General features: G+C 49.5%; 1 protein-coding gene across 2 annotated transcripts; it reads right to left on the bottom strand.

The window, feature by feature from the left end:
* Nucleotides 1–643: 643 nt before the first annotated feature.
* On the bottom strand, nt 644–11,498 carry Izumo2 (IZUMO family member 2). Of its 2 annotated transcripts, XM_075952866.1 has the most exons (7): nt 11,267–11,498; nt 11,111–11,185; nt 9,928–10,014; nt 9,722–9,742; nt 6,965–7,045; nt 6,050–6,173; nt 644–686 (listed from the first exon to the last, which is right to left on the bottom strand). In XM_075952866.1, the coding sequence occupies exons 1-7, from the start codon at nt 11,496–11,498 to the stop codon at nt 644–646; spliced, it is 663 nt and encodes a 220-aa protein (XP_075808981.1). The 2 variants fall into 2 exon arrangements, with proteins under 2 accessions (XP_075808981.1, XP_075808982.1); XM_075952867.1 differs by lacking the exon at nt 6,965–7,045.
* Nucleotides 11,499–14,053: the final 2,555 nt, after the last annotated feature.

The following is a 14,053-nucleotide window of genomic DNA, read 5'->3' as shown; positions in this document are numbered from 1 at the left end:
CTCCAAGGTCACAGACACTGGCGCAAGAGCAGAGACTCTGGATAATGCAATTTTCTGCGCCAAGAGGACACTAACTATGTGAACTCTCTACCTCCCTCAATTCCTTTTGCCTGCTTTTTCTTCTCTCCTTCCATGTCTGCTTCCCTCCCATCTTTTTTTTCCTTTTGTATGTCCGTCTTCCTTTTTTCATTTTTATTTCTTTAAAATTATTTTATTCTTTCTACTGCTTAGTTCTTTTCTCCACGTATACAGTTCAGAATTCCATTAAGGGGATGGCGCCAGGCACAGTGGGCAATCCTTCACACCTCAACTTATGGACTCAAAATAACACCTGTCGTATGCATGCCCAGAGGCCCATCTTCCATGTGATTTTAGATTCTGTCAAGTTGATGACACTAACCATCACACCCTGTCTTAAAAAAAAAAAGACACTCCCCCTCCCCCCACCAAAAACCGAGCTGGGGATGCACCTCAGGGTGGACCGCCTGCCTAAGCACACTAGACAGGGTGTCCAATGCCCAGTACCTTTCGGAGCACCTATTGAACCAAAGGTCCAAGTGTCCACATGGAATGGGCAGACACTAAGGATTGTCATTGATTTTATTAAATGTATTTTCCTTTTACAAACAGCAAAGTCCCTGGCCTACTTCAGCAGGAGTTTTCGGTTTTTTCTGTAAGTACAAGCCCTGCACAGACAGAAGGAAAAGGAGGAGGTTAAAATGGGCCAGGTGGATACGCCTGTGATCATGGCACTTGGGAGGCTGAGACAAGGGGACTGTCCTGAGAACTAGGCTAGCCTTGGGCACAGTGAGACCATATCTCAAAAAACCTAAAACCTGAGGATGCGAGTTGGCCCAGAAGGTAAAGCAAGCTGCCAATAAGTCTGCCAATCTGAATTTGATCCCCAGGACCCAGATGACTGACAATGAGAACAGATTCTAGAGTTGTCCTCTGATTTCCACATGCCTGTCCTGGCATGCATGTGTGTACACAACAGACAGACAGACAGACAGACACACAGAACGACAGGTAGGTAGATATAGATATAGATAGCTAGATGGCAGGATGGAACACACACCAGGGGCTCAGCCAGAATCATTGCTGGTTTCCGGTCAGGACTGGGAGAAGGTGGAGTCAAGGGAACCAGGAGTAAGGATGGACAGGATGGACAGAGGAGGACAGATCAGAGTACCATGGTTCAACAACATCCCACCCAGCTGTCTCCCACTTCTCAATACCCAGCTTTCGCCCAAGGGGCCTTATTTGGGAAACAGTCTTTACAGGCGTAATTAAGACAAGCTGACATCATCCCGAGTTTAAGCTGGGCTGAATCCAAACACTGTTATCATTGTATGAGAAAGGTAACGCCTCACTGTGTCTCAGGGAGAAAATAAAAAGCCCACCTGATGGATGGAAGCTTAGATGTCACTGGCTGGGCCCAGATGGCGTGAGGCTGGAGATGGGACTCGGTTGGGTAAAGGGCTTGAGCCCTGAAAGCCTGGAGTCCACCTCCAACGCCAACTCAGCGAGGCATGGTAGTAACCTAGACGGTTGGGGCAGGTCATTCTCAGCTACACTGTGATTTTAAGGCTAGCCTGGGCTACATGAGACCCTGCCCCCAAGATCCAAAAAGAACAAAACAGAGTAAGATGAAAGCTTGGCGTCCTTTGGTTTTCCTTCATCTCCGTTGCACATAGCGCTAATCTCAGGGATTATCTCCCTAGAACCTGCTCAGACCCTGTCTCTCCACTTACACACTGGAGACACAAGGGCTGGGAAGATGGTTCAGCGGTCAAGAGCACTGATTGCTCTTCCAGAGGACCTGAGTTCAATTCCCAGCACCCACCTGGCAGTTCACAAATTGAAGACACAAATCTACTGCCAGCTGTTTAGTGTCCCATCCCAGCCCACCCCAGAGGTCTCTCCAGTCAGGTTCTGAGCCTTCGGTCTCCCTGGATAACAGGAACGCGGCAGGGAGGCGGCTCAGCGTTCACTTCTCTTCCAGGGGACACGGGTTTGGTTCCCTCCACCTATATGATGGCTCACAACCATTTGTAACCCCAGTCCCGGGAGATCCACTGACCTCTTCTGGCCTCTGAGGGCACTAGGCAGGCTCCTGGTGCACATCTCTGTACACATCAAAATCAAAGTCAAAATATCAGCCCAAAGCCAGGTAGTGGTGGTGCACACCTTTAATCCCGGCACTCGGGAGGCAGACTCAGGTGCATCTCTCTGAGTTTGAGGCCAGCCTGGTCTACAAAATGAGTTCCAAGACAGCCAGGGCAGTTACACAGAGAAACCCTGTCTCCAAAATTTGGGGGAAAAAATATTCGTCCCCGATGAGCACACTGAACCGCGGTGATCTCGCGGGACCCACACTGAGCCGCGCTGATCTCGCGGGAAAGGCTTGTTCTCGCAAGCACGTGGTCATCTTCACATCACCGTGTAGAAGCAGGCCTGAGATTAACAGGACTGTTCACCTTTGTGGTGCCCACCACTACTCCAGGTCCTCTGCTGTTTGAATGCAAATCTCTAGTCACCAAACTGCAGCTGTGATACTTTAATTTCATTTTCCCAGCATGGCCATCTTCCCTCCTACCCACCAGGGACTTCTGTTTGCTTCCCTTCGAGGGAAGTGGTTAACCCAGTCATTTGGAATCTGCTGGCCGTCAGAAGCAAAGCTTGGCTGGAAGACACAAGCTCAGGAATGTCAAGGGTTGGCGGCCGCTAAAGGCAGCCGAGAGACAGGCGTGGACTAAGCAATCCACAACTGCCAACTCATGACATAGGGCGTCTGGCCTGCACATTCAAACAGTTACATGTTTTACATTTATTTACTCATTTAGTTTTCTGTGTGTTTGATGTGGCTGCTATGGCATGCATGTGGAAGTCAGAGGACATGTGGGAGCCAACCTGGGTTATCAGGCAATTGGCTTTATCCACTGAGCTATCTGGACATCCCCAGATAATGACTTCAAGTCGAAGGAACTGAACATAGGCCTCAGACATGCTGCTCAAATATTCTACCACTGAGCCAACCACACCCAGCCCCTCACTGGGGGGATTCTAGGCAGGGCTCCACCACTGAGCCACACCCAGCCCCTCACTGGGGGATTCTAGGCAGGGGCTCTACCACTGAGTCACACCCCAGCCCCTCACTGGGGGATTCTAGGCAGGGCTCCACCACTGAGCCACACCCAGCCCCTCACTGGGGGATTCTAGGCAGGGCTCCACCACTGAGCCACACCCAGCCCCTCACTGGGGGATTCTAGGCAGGGGCTCTACCACTGAGCCACACCCAGCCCCTCACTGGGGGATCCTAGGCAGGGCTCCACCACTGAGCCACACCCAGCCCCTCACTGGGGGATTCTAGGCAGGGCTCCACCACTGAGCCATACCCAGCCCCTCACTGGGGGATTCTAGGCAGGGCTCCACCACTGAGCTACACCCAGCCCCTCACTGGGGGATTCTAGGCAGGGCTCCACCACTGAGCCACACCCAGCCCCTCACTGGGGGATTCTAGGCAGGGCTCTACCACTGAGCCACACCCCAGTCCCTCACTGGGGGATTCTAGGCAGGGGCTCTACCACTGAGTCACACCCCAGCCCCTCACTGGGGGATTCTAGGCAGGGGCTCTACCACTGAGCCACACCCCAGCCCTTCACTGGGGGATTCTAGGCAGGGGCTTCCACCACTGAGCCACACCCAGCCCCTCACTGGGGGATTCTAGGCAGGGGCTCTACCACTGAGTCACACTCCCCAGCCCCTCACTGGGGGATTCTAGGCAGGAGCCTACCTCTGAGTCACACTCCCCAGCACTGCAAAGAATAAATTTCTGTAGCTCTAGGCAATCTCATAGATAGAGGTGCCCTCCTGTGTTCCCTGGCTATGTAGCATGAGCTGTTAAATTTCGTTTATGCCAGACTGATACTTGTCTAAGTCTAAGTAAGAAGTCTGAGGCAGAAGATGAGTTCCAAGTTAGCCTGGGGTACTTAAGACCCTGTCTCAAAATATTACCAGCTGGGGGGGCATGGTGACACACGGCTTTATTCCCAGCACTGGAGAGAGGCAGGCGGATCTCTGTGAGTTGGAGGCCAGTCTGGTCTACCGAGCAAACTCCAGGGCAGCCTCATTTACATAGTGAGATATTGTCTTAAAAAGTTTAACAAATGGGTTCTTTGGTGACAGGGCTGATGAAGAATATTTGGTCACAATCCAGCCGGGACAAACTGGCTTTGAGTAATACATTCCCTTTTTAAAAAAAAAAAATTTCTGACAAAGTCTCACTATGTATCTCTGGCTGGTCTGGAACTCTGTAGACCAGGCTGGCAAACTCAGAGATCCTCCTGCCTCTGCCTCCCGCATGCTGGGACTAAAGGTGTGCACCACCACTGCCCAGCTCCATCCTCCTTTTAATGGAAGAAGGGACTCATAAAGAGAGGAAATAAAACTGGAGAACTTCAGTCGCTTGTGACTTAGGGGTGAGGAATATAGAAAATGAGGGGCACAGGGAGAAATGTGGGAAGAGAGAGAAAATACGGGAACGAGAGGGACAGAAGAGCTGAAGGTTCAGGGGTTCAGAGTACTTACTGCTCTTACAGAGAACCCAAGTTTGGTTCTCAATGCCTACACGGTAGCTCATGACTACCTCAACTCTAGCTAACAGGAATCCTATGACACCTGCTGGTCTCCATGGGCTCCCCATACATACATACAAATATATGCATAATTAAAAATAATATCTCGCTGATAGTAGTGATGCATGCCTTTAATCCTGGCACTCAGGAGGCAGAGGCAGGTGGACCTGGTTCAAGGTCTACAAAGTCAGTCTCAGGCTAGCTAGGGCTACACAGAAAAACCCTGTCTTGACAAACCAGTAAGAAAAAAAATTTTAAAAAAGAGGGTGAGAGAGGAGGAAAGAGAAGAAAAAGAGTGGGCGGGTGGTGTGGGAAGTCCTTTTGTATGTGTGTTGCTTTTATTGGTTAATAAATAAAGAAGCTGCTTGGGCCTATGACAGCGCAGAATAGAGCAAGGTGGGAATTCCAAGCCGAGACAGAGGAAAAAGAAGGCGGAGTCAGGGAGACACCATGTGGCTGCTGAAAGAGACAGACACTGGACAGAAACTTGCAGGTATGCCACAGCCACGTGGTGATACACAGCTTAAAAGAAATGGATTAATTTGGCCGGGCAGTGGTGGCACACACCTTTAATCCCAGCACTCGGGAGGCAGAGGCAGGCGGATCTCTGTGAGTTTGAGGCCAGCCTGGTCTACAAGAGCTAGTTCCAGGATAGGCTCTAAAAGCTACAGAGAAACCCTGTCTTGAAAAACAAAAAAAGAAATGGGTTAATTTAATATGTAAGAATTAGTTAATAAGAAGCTTAATTAGTTAATAAGCCAAGCAGTGCTATTAATGTCTATATGTTAATATAATTAACATTATAATAATATAATAATTAGAATAGTAACATTACTATAATAATATTAATAACCATATGTTAATATAGTTTCTGTGTTATTATTCGAGTCTGGGCAGCCAGGAAACGAATGAGCAGTCTCCGCCTTCAGGAGGGGAACTGAAGGAAGGATATAGTGATGGGAGGTGGACCAAAGAAAGACCCCTTTATGCATCCAGTTTTTCTTTCTTTCTTCCCTACTCCCCTACCCCATTTCTCTTTTCCTTTTTTGAGACAGGATCTCATGTAGCCCAGGCTGGCCTCAAACTCAACTGTTTGGCCAAGGATGAGCTTCTAATCCTCCTTCCTCCACCTCCCAAGTGTGATGATGACAAGATTGTGACATTATACCTGATTTATCTAGTACTGGGGATCAAACCCATGCCTTTGATCATACCAGGCAATTACCAACTGAGCCACATCCCCACCTCTCCCCACACTCTGAGATAGCATCTTGTTGTGTTGCTCAGATTGGCTTTGAACTTATAGCCATCCTCCCGCTTCAAGCCTCCCAAGTGCTGAGGTCAGAGTAGAGGACCACCACACTTGGGTGGTGTCCATGTTTGAGGGACTTAGAGGGTTAGGGGTGACTTACGCGATCAGGATGACCACGAAGGTTAGGATAGCCAGTCCTATGGCCACCAAGTTGCCCACCAACACCATGTTCCTCAGCTTGCTGTCAGACTGGAACTTGAGAGCCATGCGGGGCTGCCCATCCACTGGGCAGTTGGAAGTAGAACTCAGTGCCAACCTGACACCCTCTGTAACCTCCTCCACCCAACCTGTTCACCTGGTTTACCACCCAGTGCTCTGAAGTACCATTCGCCATGGCAAACGCTATGGCCCAGCCTGTCCCAGCCGAAATCCACTTCTTGTTGGATATGGGAAGGAGGCAAGAAGTTGGATCCAAACCCAAGAAAAGAACTGGGTGAGGTGGCTCACAACTGTCATCTAAACACTTGGGACACTGAGACAGGAGGTCTACTCTAAGCCGAGGGCAGTCTGGGCTATAGTGAGACCTTATAATGGATCCAGTCAGTCTTTCTATGCTTTCCATGTCTGAGAATATCTGTTATAGAATGGTAGTTAAAGATGTGTTACATTTGTTTATGCTGTGCAACATTTGTTTAATGATGCAAATGATTTGATTAACGATGCAAATGATTTGTTTAGTGATTTGTGGTGTGCCAGAGATCAATGTCAAGTCCCTTCTTCAATTCCTCTCCGCTCTGATTTTGATGTAGGGTCTCTCAGTGAACCTAGTACTTGCAAATTCACCCAGGCAGGTCAGTGAGTTTCAGGAATTTACTCATCTCTTCAACCCTACCCCAGGCTGGGTTTGCAGACTGGAGCTACTGTAGCTCAGGCTGGCCTTAAACTCCAGATCCTCCTGCCTCAACCTTCCAAGTGCTGATGGGGAGCCTTGAAATCCACCTCCACAAGGCCAAGGACTTGAGGCCCCAACTGCCTCTCACACAGCACCCCTGCCTTTTCCAGACCCGCAGCTTACCATAGCAGTACTTCTCCTTGATGCATCTGGGGGCGATTTTCTTGCAGTAGAAACAGTCCATGACCTCCTCCTTGAGCAAGTCTGAGCAGGGGAAAAGGAGACGTGGAGAAAAGCAGACCCCAAGAGCAGGGAGGGAACAAGGCAGAAAGGAGATGGGGTCCCCGAGCCACTGAAGGTTGGAAGTCACTGCCCAGCACAGCAGATGGTTTATGTGACAAATGATTTTTTTCTTCCTTTTTTTTTTGATTTTTTTGAGGCAGTTTTTCTCTGTGTGGCCCTGGTTGTCCTGGAACTCACTCTGTAGACCAGGGAGGTCTTGAACTCAGAGATTCGCTGCCTGTACTTCTTGAGTAAGGATTAGAGGTGTGTGCCACCACTCCCAGCTCCAGAAATGATTTTTCTATCATCAAAGAGTTAAATGGAATTTCCATAGGCCATGTGGCTCAATGTTCTGGTTCTGGTCATAGATATTGGGGGTGGTGCTAAGCACTGAATTCAAGGTGTTGAGTATTAGGCAGGGGCTCTACCACTGAGCCACACTTCAGTCCCTCACTGGGGGATTCTAGGCAGATGCTCTACCATTGAGCCACACCCCAGCCCTTCACTGGGGGATTCTAGGCAGGGCTCTACCACTGAGCCACACCCTATCCCCTCACTGGGGGATTCTAGGCAGGGCTCCACCACTGAGCCACACCCAGCCCCTCACTGGGGGATTCTAGGCAGGGCTCCACCATTGAGCCACACCCCAGCCCCTCACTGGGGGATTCTAGGCAGGGGCTCCACCACTGAGCCACACCCCCAGCCCTTCACTGGGGGATTCTAGGCAGGGCTCCACCACTGAGCCACACCCCAGCCCTTCACTGGGGGATTCTAGGTAGAGGCTCCACCACTGAGCCACACCCCAGCCCTTCACTGGGGGATTCTAGGCAGGGCTCCACCACTGAGCCCCACCCCAGCCCCTCACTGGGGGATTCTAGGCAGAGGCTCCACCACTGAGCCACACTCCAGCCCCTCACTGGGGGATTCTAGGCAGGGCTCCACCACTGAGCCACACCCCAGCCCTTCACTGGGGGATTCTAGGCAGAGGCTCCACCACTGAGCCACACCCCAGCCCCTCACTGGGGGATTCTAGGTAGGGGCTCCACCACTGAGCCACGCCCCCAGCCCCTCACTGGGGGATTCTAGGCAGGACTCTACCATTGGTCTACACCACAAAGTCCTCTATTTTTTTTAAATCCTGAGACAGCATTTTGCTAAGTTACTCACATTGACTTGAACTTAAAATTCTCTTGCCTCAGCCTAGCGGATCTGGGCCAGCAGCCCGTTTCTTCCCATTTGTAGGCACTGAACCAAGCGTTCTTGTTATTGCTGTCATTTCCCATCTTATGTTGTGTGCATGCGTGGAGCTCAGAAAACAACTCTTGTGAATCTGTTCTTCCATTGCGTGGGGTCTGAGGACTGGACTTGAGCGTGGTAGCAAGCATCTTTACCTCCTGAGCCATTTTGTCAGCCTCAACAGTTACTGATTTTTGCACCTTCTACTTTCCAGTCTTGGAGCCTCATCTGGCAAAGGTGGGCATGGTGCCGGTTCACCTGGCTCCTCCTCTTCCTGTGCAAGCAGGAAGACATTTCCCAGGATCCTTTGTGGGGAGTTGCACCCACATGTGCTATTCTGAATCAAAGTAAAATGAACGGTGGTGGGTCATGCTAGGCACAAAACTTCCTGTGTGCTTCCCTTGTTCCTGAGGCCAGTGTAGGCCATCAGCATGGGGGCAGCGAAAGTTTGAAGAGCTACAGGACTCCCTGCCGGATGTACCTGGGAGAGCATTTATCATGTTGAGCCATTGAGATGTGGAATTTGTCAATGCCACACGCCCTATGGCACCACAGCTGCAGGTGCCAGTGAGATGGGACAGCTGGAAAAGGTGCTGGCCGCCCAGACTGGTGACCTGAGTTCAATCCTAGAGACCCCTAGGGAAGCTTTCTTCTGACCTCCACATGTGTGCTATGCATACACACATCCTAATAACATGTAAAAACAAACAAAAAAGCAAGTCTTGAGGTTAACGTGGTGACTCTTGAAATACCAGCACTGCTGAGGCGGAGGCAGGAGGACTGTCATGAGTTCTAGGTCAGCATGGGTTATAGAGTGAGAACTGGAGGAGGGAGGAATAGGAAGAGGAAGAGGAGGAGAAGGAGGAGAAGAAGAAGAAATAATGGGGGAGGGGAGACAGAAAAAGCCCAGTGGATAAGATGCTTAGAACAGAAAAGTCAAACATGGTGGGTACTGCTTCTAATTTCAACTCTCCTGAAAGCACTGGATAACCAACCTACTCAGCGAGTTTTGTGACTCTAAGAGACCTGTCTCACAAACCAACGTGGGGGCCGAAGAGGGCTCAGAAGTTAAAACATTTCCTAATCTTGCACAAGACCCAAGCTCAGGTCCTAGCACCTACAGGGTGGCTCCCAGGCATCTGCAGCTCCAGTTCCAGGGGACCTGACACCCCCATTTGGGCTCCATGGGCAGTGCATGGGCTGAACATCCCTTCATGAAAACACACATGCAAATTAAAAAAATAACTAAAATAACACGGTAGATGGTACTGGGGCACGACACTCAAGGTGTCAGGATACCTCTGGCTTCCAAAGGCATGCGTGCATGTGCACATGCTTGCACACATGACATGTGGCGTCAGGGTTTGATTTGAGAGGAATGGGGAATAGGTGTGGGAGGGGAACAGGAAAAGCAGGACTCACGACAAACTTTGTGGTCGCAGGCTGAAAGAGAAAAGAAGTGGTGTGAGCGGCATGGAGACATGGGGGTGGCTTCAGAAGGGAGGAAGAGAGGGAAGGGGCAGATCTGGAGAAGAGGGGGAAGGAATACTGGCGTGACGGGGATGCTGGGAGTCACAGGGGAGGACTTTGGGAGTGTAGGGACTGTGTTAGGGAGGCTGGGGAGACACCTTTTACTTCATAGGCTCTTAATGCTTTCTTTAGTTTCTTGATGGCATGTTCCCTGAGGCTCACCAGCTCTTCCAGCAGAGGACCATCTGAGGAGGGAACAGGGGCTCATCAGTGCCGAGCTCCACTTGAACCACTTGCAGAATGACTAAACTGGGCTGCAGAGACGGCTCAGGGATTAAGAGCACTGGCTGCTCTTACAAAGGACCTACGCTCCGTTCCCAGTACCCACATGGTGATTCACAAACCATCTCTAACTGCAGTCTCAGGGGGATCTGGTGCCCTCTTCTGACCCCCACAGGTACTGCACACATGGCACAAAATACATGCAGGCAAAAACATCCACACACGTTAAATTTTAAAAAAAGAAAGAAAAAAAAAACGCCCCAGATTTTAGAGATTTTCATTTTGGTTCTTTGCAAAAATAACGGGTTTAATGTCACAAAGAATCTGAACTCTGCCAGGCTCCTAATTGTTTGGGGATGGAAATATGTGTGCGGACTGTGTGTGCTTGGAAAACCGGCTGGTCCCGGCGACTCCTGGCGCATGGAGAGAGCTGCACGGCTAGCCTTGAACTCACTCTAACTGGGGCGGAATTCTAAGTCACGGTCCTCCTGCCTGAGCTTCCTGAGTCGCTAGGATGACAGGCTCGGGGTAGACTGGTGGGAAGGTTACTGCAGATGTTAGATTACTTGGAAAGCAGCTATAGAGAGAAGAAAGGCTGAAGGATAGAGGGGCTTGGTCTGACCTTAGGTGGAGCTATGTTTATTGACTGCGAGACCGCAGACGGCCCGAATGCCTACAAGGAAAATGGGACTTTTATGCGGCAGAAATGATTTCCGTAGTCTGCAAAAGAAGCTGGAAATTGTAGTCTTTCGACAGGAAACTCTCGACAAACTCTCCATTTATAAAAACGGTAGTGTCTGAGAAGCACAAGAAAACAGAAGTGTGTGGCCGATCACGCCTTGTGATGGGCATCGTGGAGATAGGAGTGTCCCGCATACATCTTCCACTCGGCGTGACTCTGGTCACCTGGCCTCTCTGAGCCTCAGCTTTTCTCCCTCTCCGAAACAGGAATCTCAAACATCTGCCTCACAGTAAAGGTCACAGGCTTTTGTTAGCTACCCAGGGGAGACTGTAGGAGTGCGGAAAGGGAGCCCAGGAGGTGGCTAAAGGGTCTCCTACCTGTCAGAGAGTTGGCCTTTATGTACTGGGTCTGGTTCGTGAAGGAGGTCACCACGTTCTCCAGGTTATCCACACCTGCAGACCAGAAGGGAGGCAGCGTCACATCAGGAGGTTCACCCCTGCCCCGGCCTCTCCCCCACGCACCCAAGCACACACCCACTTTCCCCACGAATGCCTTCGTGGCGTAGTCCCTGAAGAAAGACCCCTCCATGCCCAGCAGCAGAGCCTGCGCGCGTGCCTGCAGCTCTTCCAGGTGGAAGCGCTTGGGAATGATGGCCGTGCGCAGCTGGCTGAGGGCACCTAGCACCAACTGGTCACATTGCAGGCAGCCCCAGCCCCCTGGACTGCTCAGGCTGCACAGAAGCGCCAGGGCCAAGGCCAGAGGCATGGTGGGGGCTTTGTGACATCACAGGGGAGGTCCCAGAATGCTCTCAAGATGTATCCAGAACTCTGGAATTCAGTCACTTAACACACTTTTTGAGCATCTGCTGGATGCTGCTGCAAGTCCCTAAGAGTCTGAGAAAGACGGAAGCATCCAGTCCTCCTGTCATTTAAATTCACTAATTTAACAGATTTTCTTTCCTTCTTTTTTCTTCACTTTTCTTTCTTTATCCCCCTTCTCTCTTAAAAATATTTAAAATTTTGAGGCCAGGTGTGGTGGTGCACACCTTTAATCCCACCACTATGAAGGCAGAGGCAGGCGGACCTGTGTGAGTTCTAGGTGAGCCTGGTCTACATAGTGAGTTCTAGGACAGCCATGGCTACATAGTGAGACGTTGTCATATATATGTGTGTGCATGTGTGTGTGTGTGTATATATATTTGAGAATTTCACATAAGCATGCAGTGTATTTTGATCATATTCATCCCCGACGCCCAGTCCTCCCAGGCCCACCCTCACCCTGTTTCTCCTTTTCTTCCTTTCTCCAGTCTTCCCCATCTCTCTCCCTCTCTATTTCTCTTCTAAGATTGTGTTGTGTGATGTTTTACTCCTCTGACATTTTTGGCTTTTTGGGGTGCAGCCATACAGCTCCCAAAAAACCATACACGGAGGCTTATTAGCTATGATGCCCAGCCTTGGCTTGTTTTTGGCCAGTTCTTCTTAAATTATCCCATCTGACCTTTGCCTCTGGGCTTTTTCCTTGTTTTACTTCTGTGTATCTTAGTTTCTCTCTGACTCTGTGGCTGGCTGCTGGTATAGGAGGTCCTTCTGTATTTGTGTTGATTTCATTGGCTGAATAAAGAAGCTGCCTTGGCCTTTTGATAGGACAGCCCTTAGGTGGGTGGAGTAGACAGAACAGAATGCTGGGAAAAAGGGAAGCGTGGCAGACGCCATGATTCTCCTGCTCAAGACAGACGCTGGTTAGACTCATGATGGAAGAAGGTCATTGGTTAATAAAGAACTGCCTTGGCCCATTTGATAGGCCAACCCTTAGGTGGTTGGAGTAGACAGAATAGAATGCTGGGAAGAAAGGAAGTGAGCTCAGATGCCATAGCTCTCCTCTCTGAGGCAGACACAATGAAGCAAGCTGCCAGGTCAGACATGCTGAATCTTTCCCAGTAAGACTGGTGCTACTCAGATTACTAAATATGGGTTAGGCAAGATGTAAGAATTAGCCATTAAGAGGCTGGAACTAATGGGCCAATTCCCAGCTCCCACATGGCAGCTCACAACTGTCTCTACCTCCATTTCTCAGGGATCTGACACCCTCGCACAAACATACAGACAGGCAAGAAGATACCAAGGCATATAGAATTTTTAAAAAGCAAAAACCTCTCAAATTTCATTTTCATTTATTATTACTATTATTAAGTTTTCCAAGACATAGTTTCTCAGTGTAGTTCATGGCTATTCTGAAACTCACTCTATAGACTAGGCTGACCTCAAACTCAGAACTACCTGCCTCTGTTTCCCGAGTGCTGATATTAAAGGCATGCACCACCATTGCCCAGCTAAAAATAATTTTAAATGTTTGTGTGTGTGTGTGTACTTTTGTGGGTTTATGTACACCACCTGGATGCAATATCCAAAAAGGCCAGAAGAGGGCATCATATCTCTTGTAGCTGAAGTTACAGGCGTTGTGAGCTGCCCAGTATTACTGTTGGGACCCGAGAGCCTCTCTACAAAATCAGCACTTGCTTCTGTCGATCCCTCTTTCCAGCCATATGTGTAGCAGGCTTTTTCAGAATGCCAGCCCCCAAATCATGACACAGAGACTTATTATTACGAATGCTCAGCCTTATGCTTGGCCCACTAGCTCTTGTAACTTAATTTATTAGACCAACCATGTACCTTAAGCAGGCAAGTGCACAAATTGAAACAAATGCAACACATGTTTACATAGTTAGACAAATATTCTATTCCGCAATGCACACCCTCTTTTTATGAGTGAGTGAGAGAGAGAGAGAACCAGACCACCTCTCTCTGCCTCCTGAATGATGGACAGACAGGGCTGGGTCTCTGTACTTGGCTGGCTATCTTAACAGAATGGAAAGAGCTCCACCAACTAATGTAATTCTCCAGCCCCTGAGAGCTTTTAATTTTGATTTTTAAAAGAAAGTGTAAGTACTTTTCATAAATTTATTATTTATTTTGAGACATGGTCTCAATATGTAGCCCTGGGCTGTCCAGGAAGTAGACCAGACTGGCTTTGAATTCACAGGGACCCAAGTGTTTCTGCCTCTTAAGTGCTGGGATCTAAGGCGTGTGCCACAATGCCCAGCTATATAACCTTATTTATTTTTGTCTTATGTGTATGAGTGTTTACTTGCATGTATGCCTGGGCATCATGTGCATGCAGGGCCCATGGAGATCAAAAGTGAGTGTCAGATCCTCTGGAGTTCCAGTTGGCTTTGAGCCTCCGCATGGATGCTGGGAATTAAATCTGGCTCTTCTGCAAGAGTGGTCCATGCTGTGAGTCATCTCCACAGACAAACACTTTGT

The sequence above is a fragment of the Microtus pennsylvanicus genome, chromosome 18 (genome assembly GCF_037038515.1).
Source record: "Microtus pennsylvanicus isolate mMicPen1 chromosome 18, mMicPen1.hap1, whole genome shotgun sequence".
NCBI classification, from domain to species: Eukaryota; Metazoa; Chordata; class Mammalia; order Rodentia; family Cricetidae; genus Microtus; species Microtus pennsylvanicus.
Note: the sequence above shows the minus strand (reverse complement) of the source record. Positions and strands in the feature narration are given on the sequence as shown.